General features: G+C 42.1%; 1 protein-coding gene across 4 annotated transcripts in view; it reads left to right on the top strand.

The window, feature by feature from the left end:
• The window catches only part of Kdm3a (lysine demethylase 3A), a 64570-nt gene extending 43721 nt beyond the window's left edge, over positions 1-20849 (top strand). For 3 of the 4 annotated variants that reach the window (XM_045152669.1, XM_045152666.1, XM_045152667.1), the window contains exons 13-26: positions 2374-2526; positions 2660-2755; positions 3069-3196; positions 5267-5462; positions 7360-7529; positions 7866-8102; positions 9903-10074; positions 11274-11361; positions 12034-12164; positions 15955-16074; positions 16154-16293; positions 18669-18845; positions 18939-19073; positions 20152-20849. In XM_045152669.1, the coding sequence (XP_045008604.1) occupies positions 2374-2526; positions 2660-2755; positions 3069-3196; positions 5267-5462; positions 7360-7529; positions 7866-8102; positions 9903-10074; positions 11274-11361; positions 12034-12164; positions 15955-16074; positions 16154-16293; positions 18669-18845; positions 18939-19073; positions 20152-20232 (2024 nt within the window). In that variant the 3' untranslated portion in view covers positions 20233-20849. The remainder of the gene's footprint in view (positions 1-2373; positions 2527-2659; positions 2756-3068; positions 3197-5266; positions 5463-7359; positions 7530-7865; positions 8103-9902; positions 10075-11273; positions 11362-12033; positions 12165-15954; positions 16075-16153; positions 16294-18668; positions 18846-18938; positions 19074-20151) is intronic. The other variant, XM_045152668.1, reaches the window with a different exon arrangement.
• Positions 20850-21412: the final 563 nt, after the last annotated feature.

Below are 21412 nucleotides of genomic sequence, written 5' to 3'. Positions count from 1 at the left end.
AAAATCCATACCATTCTTAAGAAGCTTAGTTATAAAGGCTGGAGAGATGGCACAGCACTTAAGGCACTTGCCTGCAAAGCCTAACAACTTGGGCTTGATTCCCCAGTAACCACATAAAGCACAAAATAGCACATGAATCTGGAGTTTGTTTGCATGGGATAGAGGCCCTGGCACATGCACTCACTCATTTACTCTCTTACCTTGCAAATGAATAAAATGCTTAACAAAACCAAAAAACTTGGTTGTAACTGCCAGGAACTAACTGATGCTAGCTTCAGGCTTTGGATCCTCTTACTTCTCAGAATTTAAGTAACAGGAGCTAGCAGCTGGAGTCTGGAGCTGAGTATAGGCCATTGGAATCAAGTGCTCCTGAGGCCCCAGGAATCATACTAAAGAGAGCATAGAATGATGCCATGCTGTGGGAATGTTCTGAAACCAAGGATTGATTCAACCTTTTATTTCCCTGTAGTCTCCATGGGACAAGATGCAGGTTTTCCATTTTTAGTAATGATGTCTGGTTTCCTTACTAAGTATGTTTGGGTATAAGTAGTCAATTTAAAGAAATTTCTTAGGTGACCACTCTAGTGGTAGTGTATAGATAAGTGCAGTGTAGAGACGTTTGTTTGAAATGTTGCTTCCTTCCTGAATCATGAGGGCTATTTTAAATGATTTTTTTTCTCTGTCCTCAATTAGCATGCAGAAAAAAAGCAGTCAGTTGTCTTTTAAGACCATACTTAGCACTGAGCTAGGAGGATTGCCTTGAGTTCCAGGTCAGCCTAGGGTAGAGTGAGACATGCCTTGGGGCAGGAGAGACCATGCTTAATGAACTCTTCCTGGAGACTTACATGGGATGAACCTTTCCTCCTTGCACTAGTTATTATCCTATTCCTTTCTTATGTAACACACTAGCCAGATTAGAGAAATTAAATGCCATGAGTGACAATAAAAGATGCCACCCTACAGCTGGGCATGGTGGCGCACACCTTTAATCCCAGCGTTCTGGAGGCAGAGGTAGGAGGATCGCCATAAGTCAAGGACACCCTGAGACTACATAGTGAACTTCCAGTCAGCCTGGGCTAGAGTGACACCCTACCTCAAAAAAACAGAAACAAACAAACAAGAAAAAAAAGCCACCCTAACAACAGGCCTTCCCTTCTGATCTGATACTAAGAAGTGGATGTCTGCCTACCTTTAGACTTTTAGTTTCCTCAGTTGTAAGTAGTCCTTCAAAGAGGAGTGAGGAGATAGAATACTACTTTCTCTACTAAAACAGTCTAATCCAAATGATAAGGATGAAGATCATAAAATCTTATAAAATGCCAGAAGCTCTTAGATATTAATGCTGGGCTACTACATTACCTTATAATAGCAGATGTTTTCTTAGCTGTTGGAATATTTCAGTTTGGTCATTTGAGTTGTGTTCCGAATGAATTCACTACAGAATGGATTTGGAAAAGATGGTTTCAGTAGAGCAAGTATGCAACAGTGTTGACCCAGTGGTAGACAGACTGAGACCCTGACGGGCATCATTGGGCTTTTTTGTGATTAGAAACCACCAATCCCCCACCCCCACTTCTCCTTGAAGTGTTTGGATATTTGATGTGGCTACTTGATTGTGTACGCCTCTGCTTGAGGCAGGGACAGTGGGGTGCCCCAGTCCTAGAGGATCCCTCCTGTCAGTTACCTATCTGTAGGGTTGGTCAGTAGAGTGAATAAAGCTACTGTAGAGAGTCCTGGTTGTATCCTAGTATATTAGATATTTGGTTCGTGTGAGTTAGTCCTGTTGGCTGGTAGGCATCACTCTTAGCATTGACACAGTCAGATTTCTGACTGGGTGGTGAGGGAACTGATCTTGGATTACTGTACCCCAAAGTAAGTTAATATGCTGCCTCTTCCAGGAACCTGAGCACTGTGGGGTTTTCCATGGGTTATCATAGCGGATCAGGGTATCATGCATGCTCTGCACCAATTGTTTGGTTCATGTATCTGAATATAGTTTTTCTCTTAGAGAAAGCCTGACCATTGTTGCCTTGATGGTCTCTTCAGGACTCATGATAGGCTGGTAGATGGCTCAGCAGTTAAGGATGAACTGCTGCTATAGGATACCTCTGGCTCTATCACACAGCTGGGATGAGGCTGCCACTTGAGCATAGTGTGGACTCCTTGGAAAGACAGAGCCATAGTATGGTATATTCAGTGGGAGCAGGCCAGAGTAAGTGGCACCAGTGTGTGTTGATAGGAGTGCTGGGGGAACCCAGGGGAGTTGAATACTTAGTGAGGACTCTGGTCCCAAAGAGGACTACTATTCTCACCTGTGTTTAATTTCAAAAGCCCTCTCCTCCCCATTACTGAAAGGTTTATTGATTCTTGCAGGGCAAGTTGCTTGGAAGCGGGCTGTCAAAGGTGTTCGAGAAATGTGTGATGTGTGTGACACCACGATCTTCAACCTGCACTGGGTGTGCCCTCGGTGTGGGTTTGGAGTGTGTGTGGATTGCTACCGAATGAAGAAGAAGAACTGCCAACAGGGTGAGAAGTGAATATTTATTCTCCAGTCCCTGACACACTGAACTTTGTTTCATTGATTTTGAGGTTGGGTTTCTGAGGCACTGGGCCTGCAGGGCCCATGGAGAACAGCTAACCACAAGTCAGTCATTTGCAGGTGCCGCCTACAAGACTTTTGCTTGGCTAAGGTGTGTGAAGAGTCAGATACATGAACCTGAGAACCTAATGCCCACGCAGATCATTCCTGGCAAAGGTACTTCGTGTGGGCAGGGGTCCATGACCTTCCCAATATGGGCTGGCACTTTGAATTTACTTTCTGTAGTGTGATTCCTCACTTTAATTTAGTACTATTCCATGATTTGTCTAGAAACATTAATATTCCCATGCTTTTTAAAGTCGTGTGGGTAGCTTTGTAGGAGGAAAGAAAGGGGAGGAGGGTGAAAAAGAGGGATGAAGTATAGTGCTGAACCAAGTCCTATGAGGAAAGTTAGTTTCTTCTTGGGTAGGTTGAGGTCGAAAGTACATGATGCTCTTATTCAGATGTTTCCTTCTGCCCTTTCTTTTAGCACTGTATGATGTTGGAGACATTGTGCATTCTGTAAGAGTAAAATGGGGAATAAAGGCAAATTGTCCCTGCTCAAACAGGCAATTCAAACTCTTTTCAAAACCAGTCTCAAAGGAAGACCTGAAACAGGTATTGCTGCATGTGCTGTGTTCACCACCTTGTGATTGTTGTCTGTTGCTCAAATAATGCAAGGATTTCTGTCAGTGGGTTTGAAAGGAACATGAAGACAACCGTCAGAAGGGGGAGAAGAAGAGATTTTATTGCCTTTTTGCATTGCTTTTGTGTACTGCACCTGTGACCTCTTTTCATTTTCCTTGAGAAAATCAAAAGCCTCTTCCATAGGCTGCCTAGCAAGATACTGTTTAACTGTCATGTGGCATTTTTGTTTGTTTGTTTGTTTGTTTTATAAACATTTATTCATTTATGTGAGAGGGAGGGAAGGGGACAATGAGAGGCAGAGAGTATGGATGCACTGGAACCTCTTGCTACTGCAAAAGAAGTCCAAATACATGTCCACTGTCTACTTTGCTCTATGAGGGTACTGGGAAATTAAACCCAGGTCATCAGGCTTTATAAGCAAGTACCTTTAACCACTGAGATACCCTCTTCAGTCTGCTTTTTTTTTTTTTTTTTTTTTTTTTTTTTTTTTTTTTTTTTTTTTTTACAAATACTGCATCATGAGATGAATAAATACATAGTACACAGGCATGGGAGCTGGGGTTGGGATCCCCAGCACCTACCTAAATGCCAAATGTGCATGGCAGCCTATCTATAATCCTAGTACTCAGGAGGCAGAGTCCAGGGATCCCTGGGACAAGCTGGCTAACTAGATTAGCTGAATGGGTGAACTTTGGATTCAGTGAGAGACCTTACCTTCTACTGGAGACCAGCGAGAATAACATGTCAGTCTCTGGCTTCCACACATATACATATACTGTACATGCAAACATAATATATGCACACATACCACATAAAAAATCTTCTCATGTACTTTGGAGAATTGAAGTTACTCAGTTAAGATTTGAACTTTGTAAATTACTAGATTTTTACCAATAAAATATATGCATTGTTGGTGGAAATAACAAGTCCTTTTGTGCCCATCACGATCCCCATATGCCTCTTACTAGTGGCATCCATAGGCTCACACAGGTCCCTAGGGTCTGCTTTCCACCCTCACCCCAGGAATCATTACCCACATTGTCTTTAGCATCCAGTTTTTATAAAGCTGTGGCATTGAAGGCAGCATAAAGTAAAAGAGGAGCTGTGTGCCTTGGAGTCAAAAAGGAGCTTGAGGGCTGGAGACATGGCTTAGCAGCTAAGGCACTTGTCTGCAAAGCCTAAGGATGCAGGTTCAATTCCCCAGTACCTGCATAAGCCAGATGCACAAGGCGGCACATGTGTCTGGACTTTGTTTGTAGTGGCTAGAGGCCCCTAGCATGCTCATTCTCTCTCTCTCTTGCTGTCTTATCTATCTCCTCTCAAATAAATAAGATATTATAAAAATTATTTTTAAAAGAAGGAGCTTGAGTTCTTTCTGGTTGGATTGCTTTGCTCACACGCCTGGTTTGCATGTGTTTTGCCTGATCCATCAGCAGTAAAGGAAGGAAACCCGGGCTGGTGACGGCAACAGCGAAGTGCGCCACGCAAAGGGGTGGGGGCAGCCAGACTGCCACGGGAATTTGAATAATGCTTCTCTATCTTCTCATTTGCGTAAGCTTATCAGTAAGTCACAGAAGCAGCATGCTCTTTAATTTATACTGGAGTTCTTTTAAGAGCTCATCTTAATTTAAAGCTTAATCAGACGGCATTGCCCCTTGATGTCCAGTTTCCTTCTGAAGCCCAACTTTTCCTTTCCTACTCACCTCATTTATTTACCTAGTAACCATGTTCCTCTGCGTACCTGTTCTCAGTCATTTTAAAGTCGCATGGTGCGTGGTGACATGAATACTGGGTGGTAAGCAGGTGCATTTAACTCACCATGTCCTGCACCTTCACTGTGAGACTTAGAAGCTAAAGATGAGAGATGTGTCTTATGTCACGCCCAAAGAGTTACTGATTTATGGTGTGGTGGAATGCAGGCTTTTCAGTGGGTAGATTTGTTTCACTTATTTTCCTCTTACTAGTAGGCTCTTGGGAGACAAGGTAAGAAAAGGATATGTTATGAAGCTTATGCTTATTTCCCTTTTACACTTTATATAGACATCCTTAGCTGGAGAAAAACCGACTCTTGGGCCCATGCTGCAGCAGAGTCCGACAGTGCTGGAGCCCACGGCTGTGGGTGGAGAAGCAGCATCCAAGCCAGCCAGCAGTGTGAAGCTGGCATGTCCAGCTAGCACGTCACCCTTAAACTGGCTGGCTGACCTGACCAGCGGGAATGTCAATAAAGAAAACAAAGGTGATTGCTTTTCACCCTCCTGTTTATTCCCAGGTACCCCCATTCACAGACTTGGCACCCTTAGTTGCCATGAAAGGAGGTAAGAAAGCGTTGCCTGCAATCATCTTGGAGCCTTCCACCAATGAACATGGATTTGAATGCAGCATCAAAGGGAAGTTTTGCTGCTCATAGAACTCTAGGTGCAGAATGGTGGGGCAGTTATGATTTTTACAAGTGGTTTTTCACTTTCTGTTTTACCTTAGATATCACTCCTGTTTGTTTCAGTTGGAATGCACTGACACTCTCAGGATGCTTCACAATGATAACAAAAAACTAGATTTTGAAATCAAGCAGCGTTAGATTTAGAGTTTAGATAACTTTGCTTTCTTACAGGATAAAAAAAATCACAGGTTCCTTTTCATGCAAATAATTCTAAACTAAATTTAATAACTCAGGTTTGATACTGTGAATAAAGGGTCTATGTATAACCAAGCAAGAGTTTTTCCAGAAATGTAGTCAAACATCTAAAAGCATAAGAGAGGGGCTGGAGAGATGGCTCAGCAGTTAAGGCACTTACCTGCAAAGCCTGACGACCAGGGTTCTGTTCCCCAGTACTCATGTAAGGCCAAATGCACAAAGTGGCACGTGTATCTAGACTTTGTTTACAGTGGCTGGAGGGACTGGTGCACCCATATTCTTTCATTCATCCATTCTCTCTCCCTCATCCTTGAAAATAAGTAAGCAAAATAAAATTTTAAAAAGCTTAAGCCAGGCGTGGTAGCACACACCTTTAATCCCAGCACTTATAGGCTGAGGTAGGATCACTGTGAGTTTGATGAGGTCAGCCTGGAGCTAGAGTGAGACCATACCTTGAAAACAAAACAAAGATTAAAAGTTTAAGAGAAAAGTCATCTAATAAAATGTAGAAACACAATGTGTAAAGTTTAATATCTGTCATCATTAAAATTTTGAAATTAGAAGGAAATGTCTTTAAAAGTTTCTCCAAAGGTGACAGCAGACATGATAAGCAATATATTTTGTTGTTTTGAAACAAGGCCAAACTTTGATCTGGTCTGATCCCCAGCTTCTGATCTCAATTTTAATTTACTCATTTGTGTGTATGTATGTGCTCATGCATATGCACAGCAGGCTTTTCAGGCAAGTGCCTTTAGCTGCTGAGCCATCTTCCCACCCCCTAAAACTGTCTTTAAGAGTTTCCCTCTGTGCTAAGTAATGAAGTAGAAGATCCTGGCCATCACTGCTTTTAAGCCTTGTGAGAGTCCGGGCCAGTGCAATAAGGCCAAAAGAGGGAAAAAAGGTTAAGGAAGACAAAGAATAGAGTTAGTATTTACAGATCATACATGTGAAAAATTTAAAAGAATCTGCATTTATAAGCTTAATCTTTCAAAGTTGCTAAATACAAGGTTAATTTATAAAAGTGAGTTTGTTTACAAGGACAAACATAGAAGACACAAATTTTAAAAATAGCCTTTATTGGGCTGGGGAAATGGCTTAGCAGTTAAGGCATTTGCCTGTGAAACCTAAGGCCCCTGGTTTGATTCCCCAGGACCCATTTAAGCTAGATTCACAAGGGGGCACATGCATCTGGAGTACCTTTGCAGTGGATGGAGGCCCTGGCGTGCCCATTCTCTTTTTCTCTGCTTCTTTCTCTTTCTCTCAAATAAATAAATATTTTTAAAAATAGCTTTTATCATAGTTTCACTTGGATATTGTATATTACTTTACCATCAGTTGAACCCTTATCAACTAAATAGTAGCCATTAGTGTTTATTCCCTTGGGGGTTTGGGGTCCTATAAGAAGAAAGCAAAATTCTAAAAGTCACTCATTAATCAGAGACTAGCAAGGGAGTTGCCTTGAGAATGCTCTTCAATCTGAGTGTTTGTGGTTTTGTTTTAGAAAAACAGCCAACAATGCCAATTTTAAAGAATGAAATAAAATGCCTTCCACCTCTTCCCCCTCTGAGCAAATCCACCACAGTCCTCCACACCTTCAACAGCACAATTTTGACACCTGTTAGCAACAATTCTGGTTTCCTCCGAAATCTTCTGAACTCTTCTACAGGAAAGGTATGTGCGTGTTTTATTGTTTGCACTCACATTATGAAGTGGAGCCGAGGCAGAACAGAAAGGGTCCAGGTGTCGAGTGGACAGTAGGAAGGAGGAGATGAGGCACAGACTTGCGTACCTTAGCAGGGAAGGAGCTTCTTGGCAGGTGATTTCACAGGTGTATAGGAATGTGCTAGGCTGCCTTCTTCTGTTCCTACTTTTCCTGTAGCCAAGTGTGAGTAGGAGCTTTGCTTCATTGTCTGGGGTTCTGGCATGAGCTCTTCTCTGGATATGTAGTGTGTACTCACCATTATAAGAGTAGGTAGGTTTAAGACTTGTGTATTTTCTCAAATACAGACAGAAAATGGGCTCAAAAACACACCCAAAATCCTTGATGACATCTTTGCCTCTTTGGTGCAAAACAAGACTTCCTCTGAGTTACCTAAGAAGCCTCAAGGACTGACGATCAAGCCCAGCATTCTGGGCTTTGACACTCCGCATTACTGGCTGTGTGATAATCGCTTGCTGTGCTTGCAAGATCCTAACAACAAGAGCAACTGGAATGTGTTTAGGGAATGCTGGAAACAAGGCCAGGTAAATATGGACCTCAGATCCAATTCGAATCCTGAGTCTCTCTTCCTTTGACCCCATCTTAGATCTGCCCCTCCCTGCCCCAGTGGTATTTTTGATACTTTGTTTTTATGCTTGTTTAAAGTAGATATAATTAGAGCAGGATGTGGCTGTCTTACTCATGTCCAACTTTCCTGAGCTGTCTTTCCCAGTCAGTTTTTGAATGCTTTCAGCCAGCCATTCCCTTATGGGGTGGGAGTTGGGGAATCAAATTTTTATGAGAGAGAATGGACACACCAGAGCCTCTTGCCACTGCAGATGAACTCCAGATGCATGCACCACTTTGTGCATCTGGCTTTATGTGTGTACTGAAGAATCAAACCCAGGTCCATCAGGCTTTGCAAGCAAGCATCATTTAACCACTGAGTTAACTCTCCAGCCCCATTCCTTGGGTTTTTGATGAAAGACAGGCTTTAGTGATACTGTGTAGTTAAAAACTTCACAGGGAAGGTGGGAATGTGATAAGAAGCAGATGAGCTGGGAGAATAAGATAAAATACAGTAACTCTCATGCATCCCTCTTCCATGGAATAAAACCTATGCTGAAGACAGTTCTGCATGGGCCGCAGGGATATAGTATCCTCTTGGAATTGGCATGTTGTCCCACAGGTTCTTGCTTTAAAGGGTGGGATTTTCAGTTGGTGATGCATAGAAGATGCATGGCCTGGGAGGCCCTTAAGAATCTTGCGTAATAACTAAGGAAATTTGCTTATTTTATTTAATCTTACAAGGAGAGGTTGTGCAAGATGGCAGGCTTCAGCAGGTTTTGTTTGAATTATATAATGGCATGTATAAATTTTTTACATCAAAAAAATAAGTTGGGCTGGAGAGATGGCTTAGCAGAAAAGGTGTTTGCCTATGAATTGAAAGGAGCCAGTTTCTATTCCCCTGGACCCACGTAAGCCAGATACAGAAGTTGATGCATACATCTGGAGTTTATTTGCAGCGGCTAAAGGCCCTGGTGCACTCATATTCATTCCCTCTCTCAATTAAAATAAAAATTTAAAAACAACAGCCTAAAGCTCAGGGTTCTTGGTTTGTTTTGTATAACTAAGACTTGGAAACTTCCGTCTGCATGGCTTTCTGGCAAAGGTGGGCTGGAGGCAGTGCTATTTTTTTTTCCTTTTATGTGTGTGTGTGTGTTGGGCATAGATGCGTAATGCATGTTCCTATGTGTCAGGATGACCTTCTGTGCTGATGTGTACATGTTGGGGCCAGAGGTGTTTTCCTCAGTCATTCACTAGCAAGCCCTATGGAGCCTTCCATCTCTACCCACGACCATCCCCAGCACTGGGCTTGTAGGTGCATGTAGCCCCAGCCAGCATCTTACATGTGTACTAGGGATCTGAACTCCAGTCCTCATGCTTACACAAAGAACATCTTACCCACTGAGCCATCTCCCTAGCCCCAGGGCCTTTGTTTTATGAGAGGAAATTCCTGTTAGTCTTTTGTTTCACTTTCATGTCCCCTGCCTGGCCCTACACCTTGAAGGACATTGATATTCTATGCATAGTAGTGGGATCCAGATCAGCAAGTGGCTCTTTCTTCTGGCAGCTAACCAATTTAGTTTGAGAGCAGAGCATGTGCAGATGAAAGGTGAGAATATAACTACTCCAGAGGCTCAGGGAACTAAGTGTCACTTCATCAGCTGAGACTGGGGACCAGACATATAGAAGCCAGCCAGCACCTACTTGAAGAGGGACTGCCTATGGCCTGCGGACAGAGCTGAAGGAGGTCAGACTATAAATCTCCTTTCCTTTTTTAGCCAGTGATGGTGTCAGGAGTACATCATAAATTGAACACTGAACTTTGGAAACCTGAATCCTTCAGGAAAGAGTTTGGTGAGCAGGAAGTGGACCTGGTTAATTGCAGGACCAATGAAATCATCACAGGAGCCACAGTAGGAGACTTCTGGGATGGATTTGAAGATGTTCCTAGTATGTATGAAGACCTTTTAAAGGAGTTAAAGGTGGAGGGAAGGGGACATAGAAACAGAGGAACCTAAGGGTTTGGGAGTATAAAATGATCTCCTAAGCTGGGTGTGGTGGCCCAAGCCTTTGATCCCAACAGAGTTAATAGGATTGCTGTGAGTTCGAGCTGGAGTGATACCCTTTCTTTCTCCAGGGCATTAACTTAAACTCATACTAGTTCTGATACCAGAAAGTAGTTCTAAGTAAGCCTGATTTGTATCATCCAGAAGCTCAGGGAGGAAAAAAATGGGTCCTGCTGGTCCTTGGTATTCTTGGACAGACTATGAGGTAGTTTCTGTATCTTTTCGAGAGAAACATGTCACTTTTTTGGTTCTTTTTTTTTTTCTCCCAAAACTGGTTGTAAGCCCCTATGGTTGGTGAAGCCTGATGCTCTGAGTAGTCAGGGGGCTACTAGGTATTCTCAGAACACCGTGCAAAAGCAACAGAAGGTCTGAGGTGAGAGCACCCAAGCACCAGCTATGTTAGGGCCCAAGGACTGCTTGCATTGCAAGGGACAGTCTAATAAGTGTTTACAGAGACAGAAACCTAGTACACTAAATTATAATATTTGTGCCAGGCATGGTGGCGCATGCCTTTAATCCCAGCACTCGGGAGGCAGAGGTAAGAGGATCGCGGTGAGTTCGAGGCCACCCTGAGACTACATAGTGAATTCCAGGTCAGCCTGAGCCAGAGTGAAACCTACCTGGAAAAAACAAATAATAATAATAGTAATAATAATAATAGTATCTGTATGTTAAATGGGTGGTTATGAACATTTTTCCAATAATACATTTTGCTTGTATTTATTTATTTATTTTCCCAAGGTAGGTTTTCACTCTACCCCAGGCTTACCTGGAATTCACTATGCAGTCTCAGAGTGGCCTTGAACTCACGGCAATCCTCCTACCTCTGCCTCCCAAGTGCTGGGATTAAAGGCATTAAAGCAAAAACTGCTAACTTTTTCATGTATTTCTGAGTTATAAAATACCTCATTTAGCTGGGCTTGGTTGGTCAATGCCTTTAGTCCTAGCATGTGGAAGGCAGAGGTAGGAGGATCCAGTTCAAGGCCAGCCTGAGACTACGTAGTAAATTCCAGGTCAACCTGAGCTAGAGTGAGACCCTACCTTGAAAACAAACAAAAACTCATATTCTGATTTACTTTCCAGATCGTTTAAAAAATGAAAAAGAACCAATGGTATTGAAACTTAAGGACTGGCCACCAGGAGAAGATTTTAGAGATATGATGCCCTCTAGGTAAGATTACAAGGGTAGAAAGAGATGTGTCTGCCAGGGACTTACTGAGATAACTTTTTTTAAAAGGTAATGGGAAGATTTAGGAAAATATGACAGTGTCATGGTTTTCCAGATACTGATTTTTTTTTTTTTTCTCGTATTCTGTGACCTTTAGACAAATATCTTTAAAGAAGATGAATATGCCGATGACCTTAGATCTTGGCTGACTAATGAAAAGTCACACATACTCTGAAAGTGCTCTGCCAGAGAAAAGGCCACCTTAAACTTGGCTGGTTTGCTGGCAGTTGAAAACAGATGTATTGGGGCTCAGTATTAGCCAGTGAGACATCTGAATTAATATGTCCATTTCTCCGAGTTGAGTTTGTAACCTCAAAAGGAGCCTTGTATCTAACAAGTAATGTAGCACTCTTGGGTGTGAGATCTTACCAGGAAGTTACTTCTCAGGTCTTTGGTCTGATATTTTCCAGATCATTTGAACACGTGTATGTGGCATAGGAAAGAAGGCCTATTTGGTCATAAACTACTGTAATTCTGATCTTAAATATTAAGAATAGCTCCCTCCATCTTCATAATCACAGATATATTAATTCTTCTGATGTGAAAACAACAAAGTTATACAATAATAAATGGAAAGGCAAGCTTATTTTTGCAAATTCTTGGCTCTCATCCTAGATTTGATGATCTCATGGCCAACATTCCATTGCCCGAGTACACGAGGCGAGATGGCAAACTGAACTTGGCCTCTAGACTGCCAAACTACTTTGTTCGGCCAGATCTGGGTCCCAAGATGTACAATGCTTACGGTAAGAAGCAAGTGGCTGAGTAACCAGTTATGATGGAAATAAAACATCAGGGTGTTTTGGAAACTGGCTGGAGGAGAGGGAGAGACGGGAAACAGCTAACCCTTCCACATCAACAGCTTCGTGCATGAACATTTCCTCTTAAGCCTTGGTTATGCGCTCGTATGTTGTACATTTCCTTTTTGTAGCTGTATCTATAGAGCATAGGCAGTTCTGTGTTTTTCTGTTTTGTCTGATTTTTATTGCAGAATCTTTATGTTGCCTTAATCTCTTCAATGTTGGTCTGTCCTTTTCACTTTAACCCAAGTTGACCTGGGAGTCATTCTAGTCCCCAGCTACCTTGACCTGATATTCTACCTCAGCCTCTTGAATGCTGGGATTAAAGGTGTGTACCACAGGGCCCAACTTCATTTCAGTAGACTAGTGACTGCCTCAAGAGGGGCAGAGGTGGAGCCACAAATAAGAGAAAACAACCCAGGCGTAGTCGTGCACACCTGTAATCCCAGGAGGCAGAGGTAGGAGGATCGCTGTGAGTTTGAGGCCATCCTGAGACTGCATAGTGAATTCTAGGTCAGCCTGGGCTAAAAGCAAGAGGATACATTGAAAAACCAAAGATTGGCTAGCAGTGTTCTATTAGTAAATAGAAATTTGTTTTTTCATTTCTTTTTAATTGACAACTTCCATGATCTTTCATTTTTCTTGTTTGAACGTGACTTGATAAACTGTCCAACAAGGATGCTTGCTTGGGATAAAGAACAGGTTTCTGCAGGGCGTGGTGTCTCACGCCTTTAATCCCAGCACTCTGGAAGCAGAGAGAGATAGGAGGATTACTGTGAGTTCGAGGCTACCCTGAGAATGCAGTGAATTCTATCTAGGTCAGCCTGAGCTGGAGTGAGACCCTACCTTGAACCCTACCCCCCAAAAAAATAATAGGTTTCTGTGTTCCTACCAGTTTTGATATAGAGTCATAAGGAGTAGATTAAAGTTGATTATTTTGAAGCTGAGCATGGTGGCTCATGCCTTTGATCTCAGCACTTGGGAGGCTGAGGTATGAGGATCTACCTGAGTTTGATGGTCAGCCTGGACTACAGAGTGACTTCCAGATCATACTGGGATAGAGTAAGACCTTGCCTCAAAAATACCTTTAAGGGCCGGGCATGGTGGCTCACGCCTTTAACCCCAGCACTCAGGAGGCAGAGGTAGGAGGTTCTCCGTGAGTTCAAGGCCACCCTGAGACTACATAGTTAATTCCAGGTCAGCCTGGGCCAGAGTGAGACCCTACCTCAAAAAAACAAAAACAAAAACAAAAAAACAGCTGGCTGTGGTGGCGCATGCCTTTAATCCCAGCATTTGGGAGGCAGAAATAAAAGGATCACCAAGAGTTGGAAACCACCCTGAAACTACAAAGTGAATTCTAGGTTGGCCTAGGCTAGAATGAGACTCTACCTTGGAGGGGGAGGGAAGAACTTTAATAAAGAAGTACTAATATATGCTACAAAAAGGAGAGTTGAAGATACTATGCTGAATGCAAGAAGTTAGTAGCCTAAAGCCAAGAACAGAGGGGAAATGGTATGGGGGAGAGGGTGTAAATCTGCTTGCCTGGTACCTTCTTGGGTCTCAGTGTATACAGTGTGGTGAGTCTGTAGAATGTTCCTTGACTGGGATTCTTGCCCCCTCCCCCTATATCCTGCAAAGCATCTGGATGGTGAGGATCTTGGGTATACTTTTTCTGATTGGGGCTTTCACTGATACTATGTATGTGGAAGCATTTTCCCACTAATGTTACATAATGAGTGTGCTATATACAAATGAAGCTGTAAAAGGTAGAAAGTGGATATCTGAAAATTTTTCGTGATAGATTGTCCTCTTGGTTTAAATATTTTGGCAATAGATCATTGTGCATTCCTAGACAGATAGGTGGCAGTATTTCCCTGTGAAAGACTTCTCTGGCCACTTTGTGGCTTTTTTTTTTTTTTTTTGTAAATTAAATATATGTGTTTAAATTAAATATATAATCTTGGTTCTATCTGCCCATCTGAGATCAGGTTCCCTTAGTTTAGAGTCTGGTTGCGTCCGTGTACAATAAACCCATGATTGACAGAGAGGGTGGACATGAAGTTGGGACTGTGTAGGAGCTAACTCATCTTTACTTTGTGCAACTCTTCATTTAATTTAATGTTGCACTGGACACAGACCTCTGCCATGGCAAGCTCTGTCTTCTAAATTCCTCCCCATCTTAACCATTGTCCTGAAGTTTGTATTCATCATCCCCTTGTATTTACAATTTTATTGTATGAATAGAATGAGGCTTTTTTATATTCTTTCATGTGATTATATGTAACTGTTTTGTTCATCTTACTTCTGGAATGTTACCTGTTTTGTGTTTTTTTTTTTTCCTTAAAATTTTTTTTTTCTTTTTTGGGGGGGCTTTTGAGGTAGGGTCTCACTCTGGCTTAAGCTGACCTGGAATTCACTGTGTTGTCACAGGGTGGCCGTGAACTCAGCAATCCTCCTATCTCTGCCTCCCAAGTGCTAGGATTAAAAGTATGTACCACCACACCCATTTTTTTTCTTAAACTTTTTATGGAAATATATTTATTTGAGAGAGAAAGAGGCAGAGAGAGAATGGGCATACCAGGGCCTCCAGCCATTGCAAACAATGCCAGATGCATGTGCCACCTTGTGCATCTGGCTTAAGTGGGTTCTGGAGAATCAAGCCAAGGTCCTTTGGCTTTGCAGGCAAACGCCTTAACCACTAAGCTATCTCTCCAGCCCATCCTTTACTATTTTTAAAACACATCTCTAATATCCCATGATTTTATGCAAATGCTTAATACTTTACCTACATATTCCTAGTCCAGCAAGATGGAAACATGATTCATGGGCTCTGGACTCAGGTTTCAAGCCACCACTGCCTCAACTGTAGCCTCTCTTACATGGCAGCCCCAGACAAGCCAGAGCTCGAGCCCTCCTCCAAACAGTACAGATCCTTTTCAGAGGCTGCCAGGTCAGAGCACGGCCTCTGCTTGCTTCTTGGTTACATTTCCCATGCTTCCGACTGCTGCCCAGTAGGAGATACAGAGTCCTGGTGTCAGAAATGAACCACTAAAGTGACTGAGCCAGGTAAAACTTCTCCCGTAGAACACTGTAGGAGACTTCATAGTGTACGTGTAGTGCCATTGAACAGCATTCCTTCTTCTGTGAATACAGCCATTTGAGGTCCCCAGCTGATGTGTATATAAGAGGAATATTCTCATAATCTCTTCTTCTTGAGTGGACCTTGGCTGATGTATTGTTCCTGAGCCTTCCTTGGTCATGAAGCCAAACCTAGCTAAGTAAATGGCCTTTCAGCAAGCCCTAGCTTCAGCAGTCAGCTTCACCAATGTTGTTTTCTACTTTCTGGTTCCTGGTCCATGTATCCTTTTCTTTTCATCTAGCCAACATTTTGATTCGTTCATATACATGCCTGCATGCATACATACATACATACACACAATTCCATGCAGAATTTTTTATTGTTGTCAGCAAGAGAATCTGTCAGGGACCTGCTTTTTATTGCAGAAACAGAACTCTCAGAATTAATTTTTCTTCCATTTGTGAAATTAAATGTTTGATAAGAGGTTATTCTTTCAGAGTTATAATAGATAAAAGAAATAGTGTGGGTTTTTTTTTTTTTTAACTTTTGCACTATTAGAGAACAATTTTGAGACCAAGTGTCTCTCAGGAAGTACTAAAGACAAAGGGCAGCCTTTATTGTGTTTGGTACATTTAAGGAGTTTTATTATTTTTGTAGGCTTAATCACTCCAGAAGATCGGAAATATGGAACAACAAATCTTCACTTAGATGTATCTGATGCAGCCAATGTCATGGTTTATGTGGGAATTCCCAAAGGGCAGTGCGAGCAAGAAGAAGGTAAGGTCTTGGGCATAAAAGTGAGACCTACCATGTGAGCTCAGGCCTGTGATTGATAATTTGCTTTTCTCTTGTTTAGAAGTCCTCAGAACCATCCAAGATGGAGATTCTGATGAGCTTACAATAAAACGATTTATTGAAGGAAAGGAGAAACCTGGAGCCCTCTGGCACATATATGCTGCTAAGGACACAGAAAAGATAAGAGAATTCCTTAAAAAGGTGTGCTCTTACCCCATGGCATGTGTGAAGCCCAAGAAGGAGTGGTGCTATAAATGACTACATGTCACAGACTTACTGTCATGTCAGATTGGTAGGCTAGCATGGTTGCTAAGAAACAAGCATTCTAAAAAGAGGCCTTGTCTTTGTGTATTTTAAGTTATAGTGCTCGTGCAGGTTTCTGTCCTTTGCTTTCAGCTTAGTTCATTGAATCATCTTTATCTTTTAGTTTTGATTGCCTTGAAAATATAAGCACTTTAGGGGTTCATGGATCAGCCCTTGCCCCCAGGTGCCTGTGTTCTGAGTGAATTACTTTAGGGTCCCTATTGCTTTAGTTATTACCACTTAGTGGAGCCTCTATTTGTGGTCATTAGTAAGGAACACTAGGAGTTTGGAAGACTCTAGATTTTCCCTGTAGTTGATAAGACTGTCTATCGGGGATACTGTTCAGTAGAAGTCCTGAGCAACTGGTAAGATGGAGGCTGCTCCGTTTTAAACTTGCATTCCAGGAGTCTTTGACTAATAATACTCGGAACATTCCTGGAATGTCCTTTTGGTTTTTCAAGGTAGGGTCTCACTCTAGCCCAGGCTGACTTGGAATTCACTATGTAGTCTCAGGGTGGCCTCGAACTCAAAACAAATCTCCTACCCCTGCCTCCTGAGGGCTGGGATTGAAGGCATCCACCACTATACCAGGCTCTTAACTCTTTTTTTTTTTTTTGAGGGAAAAACAAATCAATGTTTACTGAGCGAAAAATAAAATCAATAGGGAACAAAATTATTTCAACAGCTTTTTACAGTTACCAGCAATGTCGTGGTAATAGAAATAATTTAGGTGTGTCGTTTTAACTCCTTAGAAGATCCTAAGGCCATATTATATAGAAAGTTCTCCCAGAGGGCTGGGGAGACGGCTGTCAGTATAAAGTGCTTGCCTGGGTTCAGTCCCCAGTACCCATGTAAATGCTGGGCCTGTAATCCCAGGGTGGAGAGGCAGCTACCTGGCTAGCCAGACTAGCTGAATCAGTGAGCTCTATGTTCAGATCAGAGACCTTACCTCAGGAAAATAAGGAGGAAAGTGATTAAGAGAGGCACAAAGTATCAGGACTCCATATGCATACACACACCACACATACATACACATGCAGATGAAAAGAGAGAGAGGGGCTGGAGAGCTGGCTTAACAGTTAAGGTGCTTTTCTGTGAAGCCCAAGGACCCATGTTCGACTCTCCAGATCCCACGTAAGTGTGACACACAAAGGTGAGGCAAGCACAAGGTCGCACATGCTCACTGGGTGGTGTAAGCATCTGACATTTGATTGCAGTGGCTGAGACCCTGGCATGCCAATTCTCTCTTTCTTTCTCTCTTTGACTCTCTCTAAAAAAATAAAAATAAAAAGAGAGAGAGAACTGAGGAGGAATAAATATCTGTTGTTTTCAGCCACCAAATACACACTAACTTTCTTAACCCATTTTTATTGCCCAGCACCAAGTAAGGCTTTAACATGCATTTGTTAGAAATCAAGGTAGTTCTTGCTAAAGATGATTTGACTTTCACCTGCCAATCACCATATTGTTCCCTTGATAATACCATGGTAAATGTACTTTGCCAGTCACTGGGTACAAAATAAACAAGTTTAATCTGCAGTATCTTTGGGACTGTTTCATAACTCAGATTGCTTAGTACTGGTCTTTGATATCTGCAAAGAAGTTTGTGCCTAAGGTATATGAGTGCACTTGTATTTAAAAGTTTGGGATGGGGCCAGAGAGGTGGCTTAGCAGATAAGTGCTTTGCCTGCTTGCTTGTGAGCCTAAGGATCCTGGTTCAAGGCTCCATTCCCCAGGACCCACGTTAGCCAGATGCACAAGGGGGTGCACACGTCTGGAATTAGTTTGCAGTGGCTGGAGGCCCTGGCATACCTATTCTCCCTCTCTCTCTGTCTCTTTCTCTGTCATAAACAAACAACAACAACAAAAGTTTGGGACGGGTATAGTGGTGCACACCTTTAAAATCCCAGCACTTGGGAGGCAGAGGTAGAAGTATCACCATGTGTTTGAGGCCACCCTGACACTACATAGTGATCCAGGACAGCCTGGGCTACTCTACCTGAGATCCTACCTTGAAAAAAAAAGTTTGGGACAAAATACTGTCCAGATGTATTTACAGAAATATGCAGAGACTAAGAGATGACAGTAAGTGCAAGCTAGCCGTATTGGTCTTGTTATTCTCCTGTTGATTCATCAGTTAGTGTCTTTGAGTTACTATTCTTTTTCTGCCAATGAGGACACATGTTGAAGATGGCTTGACATTTACTAACTGCTGACACTTTGGAGGGGAAAAGAAACTCACTGAGTTACATGCTGTTTTGAATGTATCGTAGGTATCAGAGGAGCAGGGCCAAGAAAACCCTGCAGACCATGACCCTATTCATGACCAGAGCTGGTATTTGGACCGGTCACTAAGAAAGCGCCTTCATCAAGAATATGGAGTTCAAGGCTGGGCTATTGTACAGTTTCTTGGGGATGTGGTGTTTATCCCAGCAGGAGCTCCACATCAGGTAAGAACTATTACTTTTTTTCTGCTTTCTTTTTGGTTTTCCAAAGTTTTGTTGTGAGCTTTGAGGTTACAGGTGTGAATTGGTGTTTTTCAGGTTCATAATTTATATAGCTGTATCAAAGTGGCTGAAGACTTTGTGTCTCCAGAGCATGTTAAACACTGCTTCTGGCTTACTCAGGAATTTCGTTATCTGTCACAGACTCATACCAACCATGAAGATAAATTGCAGGTAAAATTGCCTTTATATTTGGCTCTATTATCCACTTAGGTGAGGAAGGATCAAACCTAGAGGAACCTCTCCTTGGTGATAGTATTTAGGCACTGAAAGGTTTAATACTGAGAATGAATAGGTAGATCTCACTTCTGAGCCCTGGCTTAGCCACCATACGACCAGCCAGGAGTCTTGAGCACAGTGCTTCGTGTAGTGTTCACATCACCTGAGGTGGAGCAGAACTGAGTGAACTGAATGTTTGGGATAAAAAGAGGGTGTGTTTGTTTCTCTCTCTCTCTCTCTCCATGCATATGCACATGCATTTGAGACACATATGGCGGCCAAATGTCAACATCAGATGTTTTCTCAGTGGCTCTCCACCTTGCATTTTGAGACAGTCTCTTGCTGAATCTGAAGCTCACTGTCCAGCTACACTAGTTATCAAGCCTCAGCCTCCTTTGTGCTAGAATTACAAACATCCGCTGCTACACCCAGCTTTTACGTCCGTGCTGGGGAGCCAAACTGAGCCAAGGACTGACTCCAGCCCAAGACATTGATACACACACACACACACACACACACACACACACACACACACACACACACATATTGGCATTGATATTTTAAAAGGCTTTCAGGAGTGAGATATACATGCTGGGTGTGGTTGCCCATGTCTTTGATCCTAGCTCCTATGTCTGTAAGTAAGAGACTGAAGCAGGATTGTGGGTTTGAAGCCAGCCTGAGCTTCATAGCAAGATCACAGAATAAAATCACTCAAACTAAATCAGTAGTCAAAATTAATACAGACATGTTTGGAAAATTTCATAAGTATGTATTCTGAAAATACTATCTGTATTCACCAGGGCCGCATCATGTCAAAACTAACAAAAAGTTGAGAATGAGCTTTTAAGTTCTCTAATTAATGGAAGCATGGCCTTTAAATGCATATGAAATACTGGTCTTCAGGAGCCTGCGACCCTATCCCATATTAGTATTACTTATTGAGTATTGCCTTTTAAGTTTTGAGAGAAAATAATAAAAATTGGTTTTAGATTGATTTTAAATTTCATGGTAAAACATCTTTCCGTTCTTTTAGGTGAAGAATGTTATCTACCATGCAGTGAAAGATGCAGTTGCTATGCTGAAAGCCAGTGAATCTAATTTGGGCAAATTTTAATCCCTCCCTGCACATTGGAAATGAATCATTGGCAGCTGTTCAAACTCTTCAGGCAGGATTCCTGTGGACTTTGAGATTTCATGTTACCTCATCTTCTTTTTTAAACTCTACCCGACTTGTGAGGGTACTCTGCTAATGTATATTTTTAGTGTTTACAGACACTAAGTGTGTATATGTCGGAACTATTTACAGACCATGCATCCTTATACTGTGACTTCTCACTTAGTGCAGATCTTTATCAAGCTGTCAAAACAAAAACCTCTTAGCAGCTCTGGAACAATACCTTCAGTTATTCCCCAGCTGTTTGTTTAGACAGCCTTAGTCAAATGGGTTTATAACTTAATAGGAATATGACATGGTTTAATTGGATTTTATTTTGTCTTATGTCTGTCCTAGCACCCTCCCTTCCTATTAGGGCAGAAGAGCAGTGGAGGAAGTGGCAGCCGATGATGCAGTTCTTCATGTAATACAGAGGACTGCCATCACAGAGCAGAAGCCAACTACTGTACAATTCTTTGGGGTTAACCATCTGTAGTTAAATGAAATTTTAATTTAACTTTAATGAGCTTTGCTAATTTTAAGTGTTAAGCATTTTGCATTAAAATATTCATATAATATTTTGTTTCTTTTCATTGACATTCTCCAGATTCATCGTCTTTTGCCAAAATATCAAACTTAAAGTTTAAAAGCTTGGTATAAGAACATTACTTACAAACATACTAAGGCCAGGCATGGTGGTACATGCCATTAATCTCAGCATTCTGGAAGCAGAGATAGGATCGCCATGAGTTTAAGGCCATCTTGAGACTCTATAGTGAATTCTAGGTCAGCCTGGACTAGAGTGAGACCCTACCTGGGGGGGACGACTAGATACCATAATGATTCCCTCATTTTCCCCCTTTGTGTGTGTGGTGTGAAATACACATTTGTATCTGCCTTTATGGCACACCATGTGCTTGCCTGCAGTGGCCATCGAAGACCATTGATTGTCCCACTCTACCGCTCTCTCACTCATCCTTATGTGAGTTGGAGTCTCTTTACTGATTCAGAAGCTTGCTGTTTTTAGCAAGTCCAACTGATTGCCTTTGTGAGACTAGAGTTACAGGCATATATGGCCACATCCAGCTGTTTATGAGGGTTCTGGAGGCCCCTCCAGATATTTTTTTTTAATATTAACAAC

Source organism: Jaculus jaculus, chromosome 6, assembly GCF_020740685.1.
Source record: "Jaculus jaculus isolate mJacJac1 chromosome 6, mJacJac1.mat.Y.cur, whole genome shotgun sequence".
Lineage (NCBI taxonomy): Eukaryota > Metazoa > Chordata > Mammalia > Rodentia > Dipodidae > Jaculus > Jaculus jaculus.
The sequence above is the reverse complement of the archived record's forward strand: the minus strand, read 5'-3'. Positions and strand labels throughout refer to the sequence as shown.